At 39.5% G+C, this 24,180-nt stretch overlaps 1 protein-coding gene across 2 annotated transcripts; it reads left to right on the top strand.

Moving 5' to 3' along the window:
* The first annotated feature begins 112 nt into the window (after positions 1-112).
* On the top strand, positions 113-23,035 carry TAF1A (TATA-box binding protein associated factor, RNA polymerase I subunit A). Of its 2 annotated transcripts, none has more exons than XR_011920508.1 (11): positions 113-236; positions 2,299-2,400; positions 3,218-3,384; positions 5,097-5,210; positions 8,332-8,530; positions 9,959-10,089; positions 13,394-13,552; positions 14,521-14,587; positions 17,659-17,782; positions 17,874-17,964; positions 20,447-20,575. XR_011920508.1 is itself a non-coding variant. In XM_072409892.1 (11 exons), the coding sequence occupies exons 1-11, from the start codon at positions 233-235 to the stop codon at positions 21,360-21,362; spliced, it is 1,317 nt and encodes a 438-aa protein (XP_072265993.1). In that variant the 5' UTR covers positions 114-232; the 3' UTR covers positions 21,363-23,035. The 2 variants fall into 2 exon arrangements, 1 of the variants encoding a protein (XP_072265993.1); XM_072409892.1 differs by lacking the exon at positions 17,874-17,964 and adding an exon at positions 21,268-23,035 and having other exon boundaries at positions 114-236; positions 20,447-20,601.
* Positions 23,036-24,180: the final 1,145 nt, after the last annotated feature.

The raw sequence follows: 24,180 nt of genomic DNA, 5'->3' as shown, positions 1-24,180 counted from the left end.
AACCTTTAGATAAAAGTGCGGATACCGCGTGTTTTGCCAACCACAAGATGGCCGCCAAACATTCTACGCTAACTGTATCCTAGTTCTACCAATCACAAGATGGCCAAAGCGGTACTTGAATGGATGGTCCCGCCCTTTTTGCCAATCACAAGATGGTTGTCTCCTTGTAGACCGGAAACAGCATGCTTTTTCCATGTTTTGGCCATCGTTCTGAGATCTCATAATCTTCAACATGGGTAAGTTGTTTTCTGGGCATGGGGCATTCACGATGGAAGCATTCCTAAATCAGATCGCTGCCCATGATTGCAGGAACAGTGCTTCATTATTCTGTGCATTCCTGGGCCCTCTACACCATGAAATCCCCCTTATCTAGATGGGGAACTTCCTACAGACATTAAAACCTAACTCCAGACGATTTCCTATTTAGTTTTGGATGTAGTAGAGATCGATCACATGTCCATTAAGACCTTTACTGTGTCTGTGACCCCTATAGAGACTTCATGTGACACCATCACAAGAAATAGGGGATATGGAGTCACCAAAACAGAAAGGCTCAGACAGCAATCAAAACATTCTAACTCTTCCCTGTAATGTGTTTGTGTCCTCATTGGATACATTTTCTTTATTTTCCTGTCCTGGCATGGGGGTTTGTTAGGGGAATGCAGATATTACAGTGACCGGAACCCATCCTCCTAAAAACATCTGAAACATTTTTGCAGAACATGGGTTTAAATGTCCTATAAGTGCATACATGTGACACATTTGGATTGTATTCAGCCAGAGACAAGATTTCACTGGCTACATTCTGGTTAAATGTGTGATTCAAGGGAACCTTTCATAATGGGCACAGAATTAAGACCTTGGTGGGGTCTCTTCATAGTGGACAGACCCAGAAACCTGACATAGGGATGGAAGGTGCCCTCATAATGGGCACAGTAGGTGTACCGACCCAGGTACTCGGCACAGGTATACTGGAAACTGCTCATAATGGGCACAGCCGGTGTGCAGGGATGGTGGAAGTCTATCATAATTGGTACAGACCCCAGAACTCAGCGTATGAATAGTGGGATCTCTTCAAAGTTGGTAGAACCAGGAACTTTAGCACAGGGATGGCAGGAGCCCCTCATATTGTGCATAAAGGTATACAGACCAAGGTATTCAGCACAGGGATACTGGAAACTGCCTATAATGGCCACAGCCAGTGTGCAGGACCAGGAGTTTAGTGCGGGATGGTGGGAGTCTATCATATTGCGTACAGACCCAAGTACTCTGCATAGGAATAGTGGTATCTCTTCATAGTGGGCAGACCCAGATACCTGGCAAAGGGATGGTAGGAGCCCTCATAATGGGCACAATAGGTATACAGCACAGGGATGCTGGAAACTGCTCTTAATTGGTACAGCAGGGGTGCAGGACCAGGACTTCAGCTTAGGAATAGTGGAATCTCTTCCAAGTGGCAGATCCAGGAACTCAGCACAGGATGGCAGGAGTGACCCATAATGGGCACCATAGGTATACAGACCAAGGTATTCAGCACAGGGATGCTGGGAACTGCTCATAATGGGCACAGCTGGTGTGCAGGACCAGGAATTCAATGCAGGGATGGTGGTAGTCTATAACAATCATAATGGGTACAGACCCAAGAACTTGGCATAGGAATAGTGGCCCATAGTGAACAGACCCAGGAACCTGGCAAGGGGATGGCAGGAGCCCTCATATGTATGCACAATATGCAAACAGACATATGTATTCAGCACAGGGATTCTGGGAACTGCTTATAATGAGCACAGCCGGTGTGCAGAGATTGACCAGGATAGTCCCTGGGGTTTGCTGTATTCCATGTTTGTATAAACACATAGATTTTTGCAGCTCTGTATTCATTCGTACATATTGGGGGAGGGAAGGGCAGGACTGAATTCCAAGTTGTACTTCATGCAAACATGTAGGGAAACATGGAAGAGAGAGCAGAGGGACAGGCTCACAAAATTTCTTCTCCAACTTTCTATGCAGCAGACGGAACACGCTGCAATCCATCACTGTAAATGGTTTCACCCTTCTGGCAGTGATGTGAAAATTCCGGATTTGGATGGACAAATCTTCTGACCAGTTGAATAAGCGCCTATATGAGTATTGGTACAATACAATATGAGTACAATATCTGTTGGGCCGGTGTTCGGCTTTAACGCTTCAGTATCTAGCAAGAACAGAAATATCTATGAGACTTCAAATTCCCAGCTGCTAATTAGCAATCAGGCTAAATCAGGACAGTATTATAAATATGTATTCATTTGTTTTCAGATATGGAAACAGACCGCGACCATTCAGATGAAACAAATGAGGTGCCAGATGAAGATGAAGAGTTCGGGTTGTATCTTCCAATGAGGCTGACAAGTAATAAAGGTGAATAAATCCATTCATGGTGTACTTAGGTTAGATCATTGTACGTGATAAAGGTATTCAGTGGGAAAGGAAATCCTCTCAAGAAGGAAAAATAAGAAGGCAGCACAGCACGGTGGCTCAGTGGTTAGGGCTCTGGCCTTTGCAGAGCTGGGTCCTAGGTTTGAATCTTGGCCAGGACACTCAGGAGTTTGCAGGTTCTCCCCCTGTTTGTGTGGGTTTCCTCGGGGTGCTCTAGTTTCCTCCCACATTCCAAAAACATGCAGTTAAGTTAATTGGCTTTCACCCAAAATTGACCTTAGACTGTGATAATGATATATAACTATGGTAGGGGCATTAGATTGTGAGCTCCTTGGAGTGACAGCTAGTGACATGACTATGGACTTATGTCGGTGCTAAATAAATACTGTGTAATAATATTATTAAAGTAATATTAATAAACCCTTTCAAGTAATGTAGAGAGATGGTCGGAGTGGCTATCGGAGTCCAGCCTAGCAGGGCAGTCTATTTCTTTTGTGAAACAGTGACCAAGCAGCTGCCAGGGTTCAGCATTATATTCAGAAGTCTCCTAATATTATATCTTAATGATATTAAAAGGGGTTAAAAGGACAAATTCAATGTAATCCACTGATTTTTCCAGAACAACTCACCCATGGTGTGGGGCAGTTGTGTTTCTTTATTGGGCCTTGCAGGTATATATTGGTGATCAGATTTCACACTGACCATTTGCTTTATATTTTTAGTTGAGATTAAAGTGAATTATACATTTATTTTGCTAACTTTGCCATTTTTGCTTTTTGCTTTCTATTTATCCATGCAGATGTATCTACCAGAAACATAGGCTTTACTAAATCAACCCAAACGTGTTTTCAGATCATCCACGAGGCTCTGTATAGGAACCAGTGGCAGAGGGCCGCCAGTTTCTTCACTACCTATTTGCAGACTCTGGAGAGCCAAAGTACAAAAGACTTAAGGAGAGCTCCAGAGGTGAGTCTGGGCATACAGTGCCTTCAAAAATCTTGCTTAGACTATGTACACACGTCCAATGGTTCTCGTCCGATAATCGTCTCAGAAGATCCTATCCAACAACAATTATTGCACGTGTGTACCCAGCCTTACTTATTACTAAATCACAGCATGATGTAGTGAGCCACAGCAAATCTTATCACTGAAGAGTTTGCAGGTTCTCCCCGTGTTTGCATCAGTTTCCTCCCGCATCCCAAAAACATGAAGTTAGGTTAATTGACTTTCCCCCAAAATTGGCCTTAGACTGTGGTAATGACATATAACTACTGTAGGGACATTGTGAGCTATCTTTGAGGGACAGCTAGTGACATGACAATGGAATTTGTAAGGTGCTATCGGTGCTATATAAATACTGTGTAATAATATACTCGCCTGTCTCTGTTCTTCCTGAATGTAATCTTTGGCCATCTTGTTTGGTCAGGAGGACATAACTCCTGTGCAGGTCCATTTATTCTTGGCATGTGCAGGGGGTATCCTGACAACAACAAAAGCTTAAAGTTATTTTGACAGTTCCGCAGAGCACTGTAGGAAGAACACGTTCACCAATAGGCTTCCTTAGGAAAATTCTATTAGAGACTTTTAATAAATGGATGATCACTTGATCCTATTTGAAAGAGTGGTGTGTGGGAGACAAAGAAGTGCTTTCTAAGTTTTCTCACTTGCACTATCAAGTGGGAAGTCCAGAAGGTATTCCAGATACTTTGGTGATTTCTTATTGTTCTTGGTGGAATAAAAGCTTATTATCCTTCTATTTCTCTGCCTTCCTAAAGTGCAGGCACTTCTCTCCTGCATATGCAGGCAGCAAGCTAATTTTGGGAAAAAAATAAATGACCTGTATCAATAATATGCACTTGGAAACAATTCTAATGTTACAACATTTTGAGAAAAAGAATAACCCAATTCTCCATATTTTGATTGCATGTTAGGGAACACCTTGTTATTTTTGGTGTTTGCCGCCAATTAAGAATAAAGCCCCTTACAGATGTCCGATTGTCTCCTTTGTGATCATTTCCAGTGACAGATTAACAAACAAGTGCTCCACACACAGTGCTGTTCTGTTCTTTAGACAAGGATCGGGAGAGGAGGAGCAAGCAGCACCCTAATGTGCTCTCCTTCGTTGAAACACAGCAGTCATTCCTGATCAGGGGATTGCTGAATGATGTCAGGGCACTGCTGTACACATGTCAGAATTTCACCCTGGATAAGAACGACCATTCCTCCCATGCCATAATTATCTAACAGCTATACAAAGCTTTAGTGCAGGTTGGCTATTTGTGACTAGCTTGGACAAATGGAGAGCAAATAAAGTATTTTGTGTCTGTAGTCAGCAGCAAAATGAGTCTGCTTTAGAGAGGTCCTTGTTAGGTTTCGGAACACCTATAGTAAATACCTCATACAATGATGGGGGGAGGCTGTCCAGAGCTCCCTGCAGTGTTTGGTGCATATAAGCAAAGCACAGTTTTGTAGATCATTCCTTGGAGCCTTTTGGTACCATGGGCCATATTTAAATTCATTAAGTGCAAGAAATTCAAGTTCTTCTCCTTTGCCTCTAAATATTGTCATCAAAGGTACCGCCAGGGTACAATCCCTTCAATTTAGGATGCAGGGCACCTGAGATTTTTGCAAAACTGAAGCTGCTTTTCCTTTTTGAAACATTTCTCTTTGTTCTGCAGATTTTATGGCAGCTTGGAAGTGAAATCCTATTGAACCACCCGAAGAGCATGCCTGAAGACATCAATGTGTTTAGTGAAACCATTAAGAACGTTGGCGTAAAGTATTATATTCCGGTAAGGGCAAAAATCTGTGTTGAACCTAACTGCATGTTTTTGGAATGTGGGAGGAAACCGGAGTACCCAGAGGAAATCCATGCAAACACAGTGGGAACCTGCAAACTTCATGCAGATAGTGTCCTGCCCGAGATTCAAACCTGGCACCTAGTACTTCAAAAGGCCAGAATGCTAACCACTGAGCCGCCATGCTGCCTTTACTGCAAACACCTGATCTCAATCGGTAGGGGTGTTCATATATTTAATCTACTAGAAGGTGTGGTGGTGGAGTGCCAACATACTTTTGGCCATATGGCATATCATGGTTACAGGTATTGCGTGCCAGATCCACAATTTTATACTTAGAATCAGTTGTCCCAATGCCAATGTAATTGTATTGTGACACCCTAATGACTCAGGTTACAGTCTTGTGACTCCCTTGTCAGCGGCACTTTTTCCATTCCTCCAGCTACGTGTAAGTACAGTAGAGCCATTCTTTGGTTTGATTCCCACAGGTTGAATTATCAAATTGTTTCTTATATGTGTAAAGCCCTGTACAGACGTCAGATATCTGTTTCTTGAAATGAACTTATCCAGTGACAGGAGAATGAACGAGTTCTGCACACATTGTGTGTCATTTTGTTGGTGGTAGCGAACAAGCGAGTGCCACTCTTCTGTGCTCTTTGGTTTCCTATTTAGGAAAGTAAGTGGTTTGTCTTGGTGCTAGATTTTGCCCAAGACGAATAAGATCATTCTCCTCAGTAGTCAGACATCTGGCATGTGTACTTACCTTAACACAGGGGTGTCAAACTCAAATACACAGAGTGCCAAAATAAAAACTTAGACAAAGTCCCGGCCAACTTTGAAATTTATTGAAAAAATTTAGGACATTTTTCCTTTTGCTTCACATTCAATCTGCAACAAGATTATAATAGAAAGGCATTTCTTTATCTTTTTATACTTAAGATCTTTTTTTTATTTTATTTAGGAAAAAAACATATGTCTCTTTCTCTATTTGTAGCCTTCTGAGTTAAATTTCAGTCATAACCTTTTTGCACAGGCTAACAATAATAATTTTCTTTTATGAATATCCAAGTAGCAAGAAAAAGTACTGTTCATTAAAATAGCACCGCTACTAAAATACCCGGCATTACTTGCGTCTATAAAACAGTCCAATGCGGGGCCACGCATAGGCAGAGAGGCCGCTATAGACGTGAGTGATGCCGGGAATTGTAGTAGCGGTGCTATTTCAATGCAGTGGTGGGCCAGCTGCAATTCATATTTAGGATTCCTTTAAGGGACAAAAAAAGGACGTTGGGGGCCAATTTTGCCCCCGGGGCAGAGTTTGACACCCCTGCCTTAAGACTTTTACTGTCACATTTTTCTGTAGTAGGGTTTGCCATTACCGCTTTCACATGACAGTATCAATGGCACCCTCTTGTAGCTGGAATCCCAAGTTATGTATTATTATTATACAGGATTTATACAGCGCCAACATATTACACAGCACTGTACATTAAATAGGGGTTGCAAATGACAGACAGATACAGACAGTGACACAGGAGGAGGAGAGGACCCTGCCCAGAAGAGCTTACAATCTAGGAGGTGGGGGAAGTAGCACACAATAGGAGGGGGGATATGGAATGGTGGGAAGTAGTGAGGGTTTAAGAGACAGAAGAAAACGGTTAGGTGAGTTGCAAAAGATCGGTTTTGAGGTAAATGAGCAGAAACTAGGGGCAAGCCGAATAGGATGGGGAAAACTATTTCAGAGAGTCGGGGCAGCTCTAGAAAAGTCTTGGAGCCGTGCATGTGATGAGGTTATGAGTGAGGAAGTCATTAGTAGGTTAATGGAGAGAAGAGAGCAGCTAGGGGAGTATTTTTCTATCAGGTTATGACCAAGATGACCAAGGAGCGGCGTTCGATTCCTCGCCGGTGAATGCTTTTATTGTTGCTGGCTTTGTATGTTTTGCACTGAATGGCTAATAGAATTGTTCTGTAAAAGACTGGTGCTTCAGCTTTTTTCTGTCTTTTCAGCGATGATTATATTTGTCCAGGATACACAATATCCAGATCCTGCAACTCCTGGCACCAGAATTACTCCCACACCCATTGTCTCCTTCATGCATGCTGCTGGCACTGTTCGGTGATTTAGTTATGCTGTGATTTCAGTCAATCCCAAATGACACAAAGAACAATGCCAGGAGGATGTTCTCACACTCTCTGCAATCATTTCACTTTAAAATAAAAAAAGGAAAAAGTTATTGTTTAAGGGGCTTTTAAACTGTCATTGGAAACATTTTCCAACACATGGGCACATTAATCTTCTAAATTTAATACCTAAGTTACTAAGCAGTGGCCTTCTTATGGGAGCTCAGTATTTGGAAATCTTTATAGAGCTGCCCAGATCACTTAAAACTGGAAGGGATTAATGAATAGGATGACACAGTGGCTCAGAGAAGTTAATTGGCTTTACCCCCCAAAAATTGACCTTACACTGTATTAATGAGATGTGACTATGATAGGGACATTAGATTGTGAGCTCCTTTGAGGGACAGCTAGTGACATGACTATGGGCTTTGTACAGTGCTGTGTAATATGTTGGAGCTATATAAATTCTAGTCTTCATTCCCCCTAGGTTTATATGGCTCTTCTTTTTCTTTTTATCTCTTTGGTCTCCCATCTTTCTTTCTTCGCTGCTCTCTTCTATTCTCACCTTTCTCTCTTTGAGAAAGAGTTCTTCTTTCTCTCTTTGATTTCAATTTATTACATTTTTACTTCTCCAGGTTCCACTCTACAGTAAGTTCCTGTTCCTGTGAGGATAAAAGGCCTGATTTATTAACGCTCTCCCAGGCTGGAGTGGATACCCTTTCATCAGTGTAGCTAGCTGGCCCAGCCAACCTGGAATGGATTTTTTTTGCAAATGTTTTGAATAGTGGACCAGATAGATCCTTTCCAGGTTTGGTGGATCACCCAGCTTCACTGATCAAAGTGTATCCTCTCATAAATGTATCCTCTTTCAAACATCAGGGTTGTATTGATTTTGCATTTAACATTTAAGCTATATTGTATATGTTTGTATAATTGCAAAAATTGTAAGTTTTACAAATGTCAATCCCTGAATACGCTGTGGCATTTGTTTCAGATAAGCCTGGAGCAGGTGTATTTCCTTCTTTGCAACGGTCAGTCTGCGGAAGCGTACAGAATGCTGACCACCATCGAGAGCTGGAGATTCGGCATGATTTCCATCTCGCAACATGAACTCCTAAAGCTGGTACAAGCGTACAGAGGTATAATAGACTGCTGGTCGTGGCTGGACAAGAAGTCTTCATTGGATCACACTGGTAATCTGTCATTCTCTTCTTGTCTGTATCCTACCCTGTACACAAACACATTGGTGTGCTTGCTGTAGATTTGTTGCATACTGGGTATGGGGTTATTGACAAGAATATTCTAAATAAATGAAAAAATGGTCTCCTACTGCTCCCTGTCCAGTCACATACTTGTACTCCTTAACAGTAAGTTTTTTTTTTTATCCATTTTACTTGCTTGTGTGGCAAATTTTTTGTGAATCGTAGGTAAAATAGTTATAAAAAATACCTATAATGGTTATATTTATTTTACTTGTTTATGTTTATAGCAGTTTGCTTGCATTTTAGCTTGACATGTTGGTTACAGGTGAAGGCTAAACAATGTTCTTGTTTTTTGCCAATGCCATGGCACAGATATATGTATGTACTCTTTGATTGGGCAGCCAAGAGGCAAATGACATTGATTATAGATAAAATATAAAATTATGCACTTGGGAGCTAACAACATGCATGCTTCATACTGTCTAGGGGGGAAACATTTGGGGGAGTCAGAAATGGAAAAGGATCTGGGGCTTCTGATAGATCATAGACCTAATAACAGCATGCAATGCCAAGCTGCAATATCTAAAGCTAGCAAAGTACTTTCTTGTAATAAAAGAGGAATAGACTGCAGAGATGGAGACATAATCCTGCCCCTGTACAAAGCATTGGTCAGACCACATCTGGAATATGCCGTCCAGTTTTGGGCACCAGTTCACAAAAAGGACATTGTGGAATTGGAGAGAGTGCAGAGAAGGGCAACTAAACTAATAAAAGGAATGGAGGAGCTCAGCTATGGGGAGAGATTAGCTGAACTGAATCTATTCTCCCTTGAGAAGAGACGTATAAGGGGGATATGATCACCCTGTATAAATATATTAATGGTCCATATAGAGAACTCTCTTCCCAATTATTCACTTTGAGATCATTACAAAGGACAAGAGAGCGCTCTTTGCGTCTGGAGGAAAAAAAGTTTCAACTCCGGATAAGGAAGGGATTCTTCACTGTAAGGTCTGTGAAAATGTGGAATTGGCTCCCTCAGGAAGTAGTTTCAGCAACTACTATAGATTGCTTTAAGAAAAAGCTGGATGATCTAGAAGCACAGAATATAACTGGGGATTAAGGCTTTAATGTAAAATTAACAGAGACTGTTGATCCAGGGAACATCCGATTTGGCTCATGGAATCAGGAAGCATTTATTTCCCCTAGTGAAGCAAATTGTACCAGGGGTTTTTTCCTTCCTCTGGACCAACTATGTCCTACAGAGTTTTATATCTGGGATATGTTTATTTCCCTAGTGGTTGAACTTGATGGACTTATGTCTTATTTCAACCTAACGTACTATGTAACTATGTATGCAAATACATTTTTATTATTTAGTATATTATTTATTTTAGTTATTTATTACTTTTGTTTTTCCAGAAATGGATTTCGCTTCCCAGGCGTCCCTAAATAGGGATATGAGTGCATTCTTTAGGCAAGCCAGCATCACCTTTAAAGAAATCCTTAAGCATCCAGGAGTTTGGGATCCCTTCATACTCAACTATGTCAAAGTAAGTTTTCTAGTAAATATTGTAATGAAAGTAAGCATCTAATATTCTAACAATTTCCCAACCACGAACCAACTATAGCCCCCACCATTGCAATATTTTCTGCTGTGTTGGTTGCTATATGGGTTTGAAGCCATTCAGAAATGAACAGGCTGCCAAATGTGCAGATTAAAAAGGGTGCAACATTTGTGAAACTAAAATATATTATTACTATTTGAGTATCTGCCAGTCATAATTTTTGAGTTTAGTTTAGTTAACCCTCTTCATTGCCAGGGCCACAGACAGGATAGATTATTAAGTGGTCCTTAGACCAATGGTCAGGGCAAACAGAAGCAGAATTCAGAGCCAGACCCAGACAATCCGATTCCAGACAGGAAAATAGAGAAACGGACACATGGGGTAAGACACAAATGTTCAATGTAATCATGACAAAATATAGTAGAAAGCACTCCTAACAATATTCAGGAATAACCAAGGCTAGAAGGCTCAGGCAGTCAGAAACGTAGAGAAAAGTAGAAAGCAGGGTAAAGGTTCATTTCTTTATGGCTCCATTTCTTCTTCACTTGATAGTAATGAGTATATATCACATAAACAATCTGCAGTATTTATAAATCCGCTTTGATGTATGCCAGGGCTGCCAACACATACATAACTGGATTGGAGCAGCCAAGAATGATTCTACCTGTTAGTACATTTTGGCTTCTTTTCAGGATTGAAAGTTAATTTTCAGAGCAATATTCTATTTTTAAATCCACGCTGTAGCAGATCATGTGCCCGAAATATAAATACAGGTTTTCAAATAGCCAAATACAGATTTTTCAAATAAGATAACATTACTTATCTAGGTATAAAGACTGGAAGACTACCTTCCTCAATTTATAGGTTAAACTACCCCCCACTGTTTTCTAAAATAATGGGTCAACTTAAACAGTGGAGAAATCTTCCGATATCATGTATGGTTTCTTTTGGCAGATTGCTTTACTCTTTGCAAACTATCCCTTTAATGTTGAAACATAAAGATGTTGTATCTTTGAATAGCGGATTTTCTTGTTTTATTTGGGGTGTCGGAAGGGCTAGAATAACATTAAGCAAACTGTACTTGCCAGGATCTGCAGGAGGAATTATTTTTCCTAATATAAGACTATGTAATCTAGCTTGTATTACGAGACATGTGTCAAGTTGGGTTAAGGACACCCTCTATATATTCTAATACAAGGTTGGAAGCAGAAATGGTACAGCCGTGGGATCTGAGGGCTATTCTGCATTGTAAGATACCCTCTTTACCACAGAATCCTAAACAGAATATATTATTGAGGGACATTATATTAGCGTGGAGGAAGGTAAGAAGGGAAATGCCACTACCTACACATTTTTCTAAATATCTGCCTATAAGTGGTCATCCTCCATGGACTCAATGGACTTTTCAGTCTATTTTTCAGACATGGAAATAGAAGGGACTAATCTATTTTGGGGATCTTTTTGATTTAGAGGTTAGAAATATGATGACTTTAGGAAACCCTAGTCTTAAATTTCAATTTCCACCAGCAGCGGCGCATTCACTCTTATAGACAGGTTCAAGCTTACCTGAAGACTTTGAAAGACCATTACACTATGAGTCTTTATTGCTATTGTCACCATTGAATATTTCTTCAATCTATTCATTTTTATTACCTATATTCACTAAACCCCGTATACATCTAATGTTAAAATGTGGAAAAATGATTTTCAGGAAAGAGATATTATAGATAAAATAAAGGTGTACATACCAGTGAAGGGAAGTAAGATCAATGAGGTATGGAGAGAGACACAGTTTATGATCATGCATAGAGCATATAAAGCCTTTCGCCTGTCCCAATCAGCATCTCAACCTGGTCAATGGAATTATCAATGTCCAAAATGTGGGACTTCTCCATTTCCTCTGGAACATCGGTTGTGTATCATCTTTTTTGGCAACAGATGATACAATTTATAAAACAAGTTACGAATATACAACTACCTCTTTCTCCGTGTCTTTTAATATTTGGGTGTTGGGAGGAACCAAATTGGGTAGATATTCCTAAAAAGTAATGGATCAGTATCTGTTTGTTAGCAGCAAGGAGAACAATATTGACGCAATGGATACATCCCATCAATCCTTCCATTGAACAAGTGGCTACTTCAATGAAAATTGTTTTTTATAGAGAGATGTTGGAGACAACAAAGAGACGATGAGTTTGTTACACAATTTCTTGAGAAGTGGTTTTTGTTTATTAGTAAGATGTTTGAAGATGGAGAGAAAACGGCTATAATTGATCGTTTTATTTCTTCTTCATGGTATATTGCTAATGCCCCAGTTTAAACAAAAACTGAAGAATGATAGTTGTAAATGCTATAAAAAGGTCATTGAAAAAAACTTATAGGAGAATTTAGAAGGAAGAACTGATGTGATGATTGTCTCAATCTATGCATACAATACATACGTCTGTAGTTAACAGATTTTTGTAGTATGGTGCATTGAAATAATGTATTTTTTTGTTTTCTTTTAAGACTGAAGGGTTGATTAGATGTGAATGTGAGTGTTGTTTTTGTTGATATATGTGAAAAAATCTAATAAAGATATATTGGGGGGGAAAAAAATTCTACCTTTGCCAGGGACCTCACATACCCACTTTCCCTGAAAATAAGTGTCTTTTAAAATTTTTTGCTTCAAAAAAATGCACTAGGGTTTATTTTTAGGGGATATCCTATTTTTTCATAGCAACAACCGACATTTATTCTTGAATAAAAAAAAACAACATTTATTCAAATTTAGTCATGTCATCACATTCTAGAACATCATCATAACTCTCCAAACCCTGAAATCCAACATGAATTTCTTGTGATATTCAGCAACATAAATCAACATTTAATAAAAGACAGTCATGTCATCATCTTCTGGAACGTCATCATAACTCTCCAAACCCTGAATTCCATCTTAAATTTCTTGTGACTCCATTTCCTTTAGAACCATTGGCCCTAATTTCTCTGCAATGTCTAGCAATAGCGCTTTCCTTAATTGAGCTCCTCTTGTCCATGTATTTATATATATTTTAGCTTATTTTTGGGGTAGGGCTTATATTTCGAGCATCCTCAAAAATATGGAAAAATCATGCTAGGGCTTGTTTTCTAGGCAGGTCTTATTTTCGGGGAAACAGGGTATTGAGCATTTCGGCATGTAAAAAAACATTTAGGAACACAGTCATGCTAATATCTGGCTCCCTTTAATCAAATAATTCAGTAAGACTGCTATGTTTTTTTGTAATTGTTGGCTCATTTCACTTTATTTCAGCTCCTGGAATCCTCGGGGGATAAAGCAAAAGCTGAGAAGGTTTTGGTAAAATATGCTTACAACAAGAAGAACCCACCAAATCCCAATGCTCATGTGTACTTGTATGAGTTTAGGAAGAGGAGAGGGGATTCTGATGAAGAACTTATTAAAGTACTGAAAGTGAGTATAGATGTGTAATAAGTGTTGTACTGGAGCCTTGGCAATACTTTCTATGTTTTAGTTATCAAACACCCCATACTATAGTTACGTGTATCTCTTACTTTTTTTTGTAATCGGAGGCTTTATTAATGAAATAAGTGCCTGCCATAGATACCGGACAGCAGGGGAAGCTACTTGGTTGTTTGCTACAAGAGTGCTTACGGATAAGAACATAAGTACCCAATGCATACAACCCTACTGTGAACCTGCAATATGATTTCCCTTATTTATATAGTTCTTGTTACTGGGTGGGGAGGGAAAAGCCAATATTTACCTTTAAGTAAGAGATGCAGATCTTTAATGACATCACTGAGCGCACAGGTGTGCACTGCTAATCCGCACAGGTGAGTCAGAGTGGTAATACTGTGCATGACTGTGGCCTTCATTGACTTATTGGATCCTTTTCCTGAAACAGTTCTTTCAGCTGCTATGAGTAAAATACTACTACATGAACAAATTTACAGTAGTTTACTATTACCTCATCTTCTTTCACCCCCTATTACCTCACCCCCCTTCAATTCTTGACAACTAGTATCTTGCATTGTGCATAGTTGCTGTCTGTTATCCTGAACTGTCACTAACGATAGTACCTACTAACATACAGGCACCAGAATGGCTTCCAATCATACTTATCACATGCAGGTTGGAGGTTAATTCACAAAAAATATATTTTCAATCTGCAGTTGCCACTTCAGCCTGAAAATGGCGGCATGCTTCTTTTTAATATTGTATTTATCGGCTAAAAGCAAAAGGTTGATGTAAAGCAAACCAATGCTAAAGATCAAACTGGCCATCTGTAGCATCAGTTAATGGAAGTTAAGTTATCTGGCTTACAGAGGTGCTCCTATATTTGGCCTGTAAATTTTGATGAACTTTGTGAAAGGTAGAGACGCATTGTACTTAACTATCTTTATTTTATGTATCTTTAGGCTTTACGCATGCTGGTCCCATCGCATAAGCTCATGCTGGAGTACATTAGTCTTCTAACAAAGTCAGGTAAGTTATATGCTGTGCTATCTATGATTGCCTGCATTCACGCTGTAATGTATGGACTAATCGCTCTGTAACAGAAATAAGCGTTTGTTGAACACATGCAGGCCAGGCAGTGCAGAAAAAGGCTACAACAAGATAGTACACACTTTGATGGCTGTGTAGATAAACACAATAGGTTTATGTAAAGCAAACCAATGCTAAAGATCACTCTGGTATTCTGTAACATTATAAACATAAACTGTTATCAGTCTTTAGCATACATGACAGAAAGCAGCATACAGGTGATCCCGCCAAAAGATACATTCTGGACTTAGGCTAAGAACAAAAATGTAACGTACTACAGCTTACATATCCTTAGACATGTTGGCTTTAATTAGTTTATCAGTTTTTCAGGCTGAAAACATTTTCTCCAAGTACAGAATATATCTGTTGATCCTGCCTAATATTCCAGGTCCTTGTAACTTTCTGTTGACAGAACTATAATCTCAAGCAATGTTATCGGCTTCCGTGAACTACAAAACACTCTCCCCTGGGTTATATAAAAGAAAGTCAGAGATGGTTGCAGATTAAGCCAAAAGAACAATCTAGAGCAGGGGTGGGCAAACGTTTTGGCTCATGGGCCACAATGAGTTTTAACAGAGAATTTGACAGCTGAGCCAGTGTCGGATGCATGGAGAGTGTATGAACTGATATAAATTACATGTAAAAGTAAAAAAATAAAACTTGCATTCAGTTTCAGTGTGAACAGTGTTGTTGGTCACTCATTTTTGCCAGTGGACAATTTTTTTACTAGTATTTGACAGGCCGGATTTAAAAGACCCATGGCACATAAGCGGTGCGGCACTGGTGGCTCACTGCCCATGCACAAGTAGAAGTCGGGGGCACCAAAAGGACCCCCTGCCCGTTATGATTCTTCTTTTATGGTTCATGTTTTTGTATGCCATGACTATAGGAACAGTTTGGTTCCATTGTGTTGGTGTTTTTCTCTTGTATTTTGTCTTTCGAATGTTATTTTATTTGTTTATTTTACACAAAAAAAAAAAGTCCCATGGGCTCCATATGGACAGCAGGTCTTGTCTGGGCACACACGTTACAATAAATTAAGTCAAAGGCTGATTTCAGCTCATTGCTGGAATGCATTAATAGCTTACTGATTTCACCTGTTACCTGGAAATATTCTGTACAATCTATGCAGCACACTATCAGCAGTAGTAGTGGTTATTCATTTATCTAGATGACTATCCTAGGGCAAATGGAAAATCTCCTGCAATGACCACCACAGTCTTTTCAGGAAACTACTCCATTTGATATATAAATAGCTCCTGGTGAATCCTAACTCTTCTAGTATAAGTACCATGTCTTATTATTAGCCTCCCAGGATTTCCTGCATGGCAGTGCTTTGTTAAAAAGGACCAGGATCAGCAATATGAGCAAAATAGGGATCAACTTCTCTGTATGGGGGTGTTGGTTAAATGCTGGGAACATGCTTACAGAAGGACAGAGCACAGGGATGAATTCATCAATTTTAGGAACTTTTATTCTAAAAGTCTTTGTGTAGTTTAGTAACTTTGCACCAGGTGGCCCTCGTTGTCCATAGATGTATTCTATGTAATGAGAGCGGTGCTGGACATCTGTATTGCTCAGTCTATCTTCAACACTGTTACAGATGTATTAAAAGGTTAGAAGTTAATATTAATCCTGAAGTCGGTGTCTCCATTCATAGAACTTAATCCTTTGATTTTTTTTATTTTATTTTTTTTTACGGCTGGCTTTTAATGATCACAATAGTGACCACCTTGATAGAGAAGCAGCGGTTTTCTTCTTCATGTCAGGTCTTTGCACTGCAGCTCGTCATGTACAGCTAGAACATTGTTCGCAGTCATAGTATTATCACCAAATCATCTGATGGTAATCGCACATTGCAGAGCTGTAAGGCTGAAAGAGCAGAAGTTCACACTATTATATTTTAGTTAGAATTTAAGACAAAAAAATCCTTCAGGGTACCTTTAACATTCCCAAGTGATCACTATAAAATCACAAGGCTCATCTAAAGGCAAACTTAAGTTGAACATGAACTTTTAGTTATCAATAGCTTTTTATCATTTCCTAAACTTTAGTTAGCACATTTACTTTGCCTTCTATATTATAATACATTCTTAAGGAGCCCCTGTTGCCAGACCGTTTCAATTAACAACATTCTTTCCCATCAAATTATATGTGCTTGTATTTTATGTATATTAGGTAGTTGTAAAACTCTTTGTAGTGTAAACTTCCTAAAGGGCTATGATGTGAGCAGCTGTCAGACCAAGAACTGGCACTCATTAACAAGGATAAGCAATCTTGAGGAGGTGGAGATCCAAGATTACAAGCCTTCATTTTCCTTTTTTGTATTGGAAAAAGATAACCTGAAACACCCTAATAAGAAGTATAGGTAGTAGAGCCCTGGGAAAGGGTATTGTTCCAGCTCCTTAGAGTTGCTGTGTGTAAGCATTAGAGGGAATCCAAGCTGCTGTTTACGAATGCAAGGGGCAGTGTCATGGGTAAAATGGCAGTATGCCAGTGGTAATGAAAACTGGGTACCTGTGCAATATAAAGTATGATCAGGGTAGGATGTGTGCTCTTCTGTGATTGTGAATTGCCTGCTGTGGGTTCTGCCAGCCATGGTGTTCAGGTTTAGGATGAAACCGTTACCTAAAGTACGGTAGGAAGCTGGCTGCCCATGTCCTGTCCGCACCTTGTCTTCTGACGTGGCTTTTCTTGCAGGTTGCATTCTCCAGGATTGGCTTTGCTCCAAGTTTCACCCCGCTCCCCTCCTTCTCCAAATACCCCTCCTTCTCCTGGTGTTCTTTTAACCTCACATTGGCCAAGATGGTTAAGGCTGGAAAGCAGGGGGTGCAGTGCCAACTTCTGATATAAATAGCAACATTTCAACCCTACTGTGTCTTACTATTGACAGATTGGGTAAAATTACATTCAGGATGCAGAGTTCCACTTTATCTGATCACATTTCTGAAGAATTTGTTGTCACATCTGTTTCTGTTTAAGCTTTGGGATAATTTGCTATATTCTTACAGAGTCAGACGAAGATCACCAACTAGCACTGCAAGTCCTCTTTGACCTTTTGGATTTCTCAGGCTGGAAAGACAATGTTGAAGCTTGGAACTGCTTAGTTAAAAAGCTGAAGAAAACCCTACAAAGGTGAGTAACGTCATCAAAATAGTTGTGTTCATTGGTGCTTTTTGGTGATATCTGAACATATTTATCCAAAAATAAAATCCTTTTGCTCCAGTTAGGTGATTATGTGTAGGGTGAGAGGAGCATCTTTCCAACAGTCTACAGCAGACGGGCGAAAACATTCCTCAGCCTCCCCTCATCTGACTGTACGTTGTTATTATCTGGAATATGGAAAGCTTTATAATGGGTGCTGATCTGTTAATGGGGGCTGATAGGGCCAAGGATCAGAGTTAGGGTTCCCATAAGAGGTTTAAGTTCACTTGCCTGCCTTATAATAAATAAAAGGTCATTCTAGGGTTTGAACAGGGCTGTATTACCACTGGTGATCCCATTGAATACATTTCCCCAGCAAGCACAAGAAAAAAAAAAATATTCACAGTCCACTTCTACTTTTAAAACAGACTTTTTATTAGGGTCTGTGTCCTAGCTGAAGAGATTTTGGTAGCTTTCTGTGTAGGTAACCACTCAAAGGGAGGAGAATAAAAACCCAGTTCTTTAAGACTGTTTTAGGGTTACACTGTAGCCCGAAGTAGTAAAATACCAATATATCTGTGGTCTATGGGAATACAAATTGCCCTATGTTGGTGGTGATTGGCAGATAAAAATGTTTGTATTTAAGTAGACCTATAGTTCTCCAATGAACAGTGTGCATGTGCTTTTCTGGGTTCTGAGTTCTTCTTCAGTGGGACATGTTGAACTTTTAAGACTACTTCCATACAGATCAAAGATCTTGATTTTTGGTGAGGAATAGGCTGTTCTCTTTTAGCATCCCTCTGCAGCCATTTTGTTTAAATATCATTTATTTTAGCTGATTAAAACTGGAAATTGCAGTCAGGAAAAATATTATCCAAGTATTTTCTTAAACAGTTTGTGTATAAATGAAGTAGTGAAGTAGTGACATCACCATTGTGCTGCACACAGCAAGTGCAAAGAACAGAATTGTAGATCCACCGACTACAGGTTGCCTGCAGAAAACTAAAGGAGACTGACACAAGACTAGCTACCCTGCACAATTATATTACAGAAAGCTCTTGCATTAGGGTGAAATTTCAGCTGTTTTACACTTAGTTACTGAGCAAGTGTGCAATTATTACACAAGACCCAATATACAAATAGGAATATTAATGGCTCTTGTACTAAACCTGGAATTACTCCCCTATCGCTGTTCCAGGACACTGCCATCTTGCTTCTTTTTTTACTTTCCAAAGACGATCTTCAGCCATCTTGATTGGTTGTGCTGGGTTGATGTACCGTAAGTCTTGCACAGTTTGTTTATTCCCAGCACGTGCAAGGGAAGCCGGGATGTGCACAGATTTTTTGAACACTTCAGCACAGAGGGGCAGTGATCGGGCAGGTTGAAGCATTTATTGCAGAAAGGACGTTGCCTGTCCCTTTTCCAGTAATTACCTCCCTGAGCTCCAAGTGGGACTTCCACTTTAGGGCAATATTAGTTAGGCTCAGAGTAAAGATTTAAACCAGTAGTTTATTTGGCCTTTAATACATTTATAAAGATCTATTTTTCATTCACTTAGTGCTTAAACATAATAAAGTGCACACAGAATTTGATCCATCTTCCAGCTGCTAATGCTGTTTAGTGGCATGATATAAGGTAGAAATGAAATGCTCTTTTTGTATGTGTTAGACAGAAGCAATTTGTTTTTATATGGAATCCAATGCTCTTCTGGACGGAGACCTGCAGAAATGATCTGCCAAATCTGGCCATGCTTTACATTTTTTCAGCATTGTCTTTTTTTTTATAAAATTGACCAGCTTTGTAAAGGAGGTAAAGCATGCAAACCCTAATTCCAGGTAATGTCCACACCACCTTATAAGAAGTGTCCATCTTCATCCTTTTTCAGTGGGCAGTTCATTTAGGTTCTGTGTCCATTTTTATTTTTAATTTGCGGAGGATGTTGCCTAAAAATCCGATAACCCTACCAGATGTGCCAGGTCATTTGTGCAGGTCTCCAGCCAGAAAAGCACTGAATTCTATGAAAAGTAATTTATTTATTTTTTTGTGTAACACATGACAATAGAGCATTTTATTTCTGTCTTATATCTTACAGCTTTAACAGCTGGCATATGAACTGCTGCAGGTTCTTTATTATGTTTTAAGCTGAACTCCAATCTTCTGTTAAGTTTTGCACAGTTGTACAGACTCTTCTCCTGGATTGAAAAAGCTTGCTTTGACTTCACTGCACAATGTGAGCGTTTCACTATGAACATTAGAAGCTGCAGCTGAGTTAGCCAGGGATAGTCCAGCTGGGGAGGAAAGGGCCAGATGATGCTTAAATGATGCTTTATCTAACTTGCGGCCCCATTGAGAGATTAGGGGGGTCCCCTCGCTTCCTCTCTCAGTAAAAGAGAGAAGTCCCCTCATTTCCCATCCCAGGGACTATGCTCCCACAGGTGGTGTTCGGTCTATGAGAACCTGGATGTGCAAAGGATGACTGAGCATTGTTCAGCTCGGATGAGAAGCATTGGGCCACAGAAGCATATAAGCAATAAGGAAAATGTGAGTATTGCCATGAAAGCTGTTATTTTTCAACTGGCATTAAAAAAAGAAAAATAAATCTGTTTCTCTAAATAAGATACCTACTGGACTGATGTAAGATTTTTCTCCTTCAGTGGTCAGTCATCGTGGATATCCGAGGTGTGGAATTCCAGGAGTAACTGGTGGCCGTCCTATCACTTTACCCAATTCCAAATGGCGAAGAATTGGAGGAAGTCTGTGAAACTTGCCATAAAGAAGGCTTCTGTTGCTGCCCTGTTACTGGGACAAGGTGTGTGATTGCTGATATATTGCTTTCAATTATTTGTCACATGGTGAGCTTTTTTTTGTACTTTTATTTATTTTTTCTTCATGAAGTTTTACTGCTATCACAAGAGGACCCCCACAATCTGCAAATGAGTCCCAGGAATGGGATGTGGGTTTATTGACCCAAGAGGGGACATATAGTAGACTGGTCGGCTTTACAATCACCCAAATAACTTTTACCTTACAGCAAGAAATTGGTAGTGCAGTTTGAGCTCAACTAACACCTAGTATTAAATTATAGATGTAAGTTCTGTTGCTCTGCCGTACCACGTCCCAGAGACAATCCGCAAACCACAGACTAACACTTAACTCAATTGCCAGGCTCCTCATTATTTTTTATTTTAACCTATAGACTTCATAACTCCAAATATAAATGAGCATAGACAGGTATACAAATGAGGAAATTCAGTATACCCCTTCCAACCTGCACCACTACCATAGCCTGTAATGACAGAGAGAAAAAGCTGAACGCAGCGGTGGGAACTGTCCGTTATTAAATAGATTCTAGTTGGTAATTTCTCTTTATCACAGCAATGTTTGGATGTGCAAAGTATTTACTATCTTGTGCTGTGGTGACCTTTTTTTTTTTTTACAATAATCATACTAGATTTATTTTGCTTCTCTTTTATAGACTGCAGGTATTTTACATCCGTGTACGATTTGGGGGACGAAAAGCAGAAGAAAGCCTTAGACCGAGTGGTGAAGCTTTTAAAATCATTGCAGTAAATCTCAGGTGCCCCGCGTTGTGACAAAACCAAAATCCTCCATTTTTGTGATGGGTATGCTCAGGTATGAGCCTGTTCTAAGGTTCCTGTAGCCAGTAAAGTCTTGTGAAGCAGAGGCAGAGCCCGATCCTGGTACTGGTGCCACGGATTATGTTGGTTGGGTGTCTGTCCTCAAATGCATCTTCAAGCCCATCTCCATGCTGAAATTAAAAACACAATAAAATATAAGTGAGCAATAATAAAATATAAATAAGTGAATATGAGTGTATTAAACAAAACAGTGAGAGTTCTGCAAACATAATTTTTAGTTTAATGCAATACATGAATGTGCTCAACTATATAAAAATTGATTCCCAAAATTGGTTCCCACCAATTATATAAAAAAAGTATATTGAAAAAAAATTGTCATCCCAACTAAGCATGAGCATATATCTGCATACCCAGGTGAGGCTTCTCATGAACAAGCACATTTTTGTAAATGATAGGGATCTAAATCTCTATTTTATCTAACTTTTTGCATGGATATGAATGCTACTTGTAGCCATTAAATACACAATTACCAAAGCAAATCATTGGGACATATGAATGGAAGCAATTCTACCGGTAGTCCTCCTTCCTGCAGTTCATTTTCCACCTGTGGAAGTAATACAATTCTGCTTTAGGGCCAAAAGAATTCAATATAAGATTGTATAAGTGGAATGTGTACGTGGGGTTCTTAACCCACCTGTTGCCACCACCAACAACAACAATGCGCATGCTGTGAAGCAAGCTGGAAGAGGATGACATCTTTCAACTACTTTACCCATTCTTAGGTGGTGAAGACCACCTGACAGTAAATTCCCTGAGATGTTGTGATGAAGTCCCTGTGTCCTGAACATTCTTGCCTTGGCCTATATACAAGACAATAGTCACACAATGCCTTACATTATGTTTTCTGGTCTCTGCCATGATGCAGAATTGTGGGGTGCTAATCAGTAACCCACCGACATGTTTTGTTCCCAAATCACAGACTTTTTCTATGTTTATTTAACCTTTACATTTCATATAGTTAATTTCCACATTCTTTTCTTTAATTTTGTTTTGTTTGGGGAGCTCCCCCACCTACAGATTTCCCCAAAAAGTTTGAGTTTTCTGCATAGAAAGTCTCCAATATATTTGTTTCCAGGCAAACTGTTGGAATAAACTCCCAAGCACATTTAAAAACAAACTGAGCTACAAATGACACAAAGTGATTCTCTTCCTTTTATAAATGTGCACAGAGACAATTTCCATCTAGCCCTGCCCATCCCCATTGATTTTGGATTGTCCCACCCTATTCTGGGGGATAAAGATAGATCCAAAATGAATGGTGATGAGCGGAGCTCTCAAGCCATATCTTCTCTCCCTTCTCTTTCTCTCCAGTTTCATTTGCATAAATGTACCACTCCCTATTACCTCAAATGTACAAATGATATTGATAAACCACTATATTCTTGATATTCTCAGTCATTTCAACATGGAGTCTGGATAGTTGTCAAGAATATTCCTTGTATGCAGCAAAATTTATATATTCTGTTATAAAACAAGACTTTCTATCATTTTTTGTGTATTTTACATGATTTATACAATGTAAAGGCAATACATTCTTGTATTTGTTGTTTTCCTAGAAACCTAATAAAAATTATTGAAGGAGAATTATTTTTTCTCTTTTTCAATTCATTAAAGGTCATGTGACTTTCCATGGCCGCTGTGCTGTCAGCTTAGGAAATAGGAAAAGCGATCCTGTTGTCCTGTCTACTTCCAGAAGCAATGCCAGGACTGCATTTCCCAGTATGCGTATTTCTCTAAGATGCTCTATTAGCAGAACGGGGCCACACAAGGCATGGATGGATGCGGTCAACTCTCTGACGGACCAGATAACAGCTGGCAATAGGAAGGAGGGAGGGTACTTTTTAATTAATCTGAATGATCCCAAAAGCATCTTAAATGGATGCCACTGCGGCAATACCAAAGGCCATTGACAACGATCCCTTAAAGTGGAACTTTTATTTAAAAAGAAAATTCACTTACACTTGTTAAAAGCCTTCGATCCATGTACACATTGCGTTGTCTCGGCTTCTCTTTTTTTTTATAAGGGCTTGCCATTATATCCACCACCGCCATGTTATTTCTTCTTCCAGATTCTTCCAAGACTGTCAGGTGATATGTCTTACTCCAAATGATTGCTGATCATACTGCGCGTGTGTGAGATTGAGCACTTGTTGGCTTTTTGATGATGCATCTGGGGCATGCTCAGAAAGAACATCCTTCTGATATATTATTATTAATAATAATAATAATAATAATAAACAGGATTTATATGGTGCAGACATATTACCCAGTGCTGTACATTAAATAGGGGTTGTAAATGACAGACGAATACAGACCGTGACACAGGAGGCGGAGAGGACCCTGCCCGGAAGAGCTTACAATGTAGGTATATGTGATGCAAGAATCTCAGGGGGCTGCGGGTTTCCCCTGCTGTCTTCTGCTGTGGCAGTAAATGCAGAAGGAGAGGGAACATCATGAAAAAAAGCTAAAAATAATTATTTTCCTTTTATATCACATGACTTTCATAAATTATTGATCAATTTTTAAACTCCGTAAGTTGAACCTGGTATAATTGTTTGCACAGAAGGTATCTTTGATTCGCTCCTTCTGGCTTTTTGACCACAGGGAAAACTGGTGAAAGAACAGTTCAATGAAAGTTGCTTTTTTTATAGTCACCACCTGCCTTGTCCTTCATCTAAATTCCCAGATTTGTCTTTGGACATAAAATGTTTTCAAAAATCTCCCACCTG

This window comes from Pyxicephalus adspersus, chromosome 4 (genome assembly GCF_032062135.1).
Source record: "Pyxicephalus adspersus chromosome 4, UCB_Pads_2.0, whole genome shotgun sequence".
In the NCBI taxonomy this organism is placed as follows: Eukaryota; Metazoa; Chordata; class Amphibia; order Anura; family Pyxicephalidae; genus Pyxicephalus; species Pyxicephalus adspersus.
Note: the sequence above shows the minus strand (reverse complement) of the source record. Positions and strands in the feature narration are given on the sequence as shown.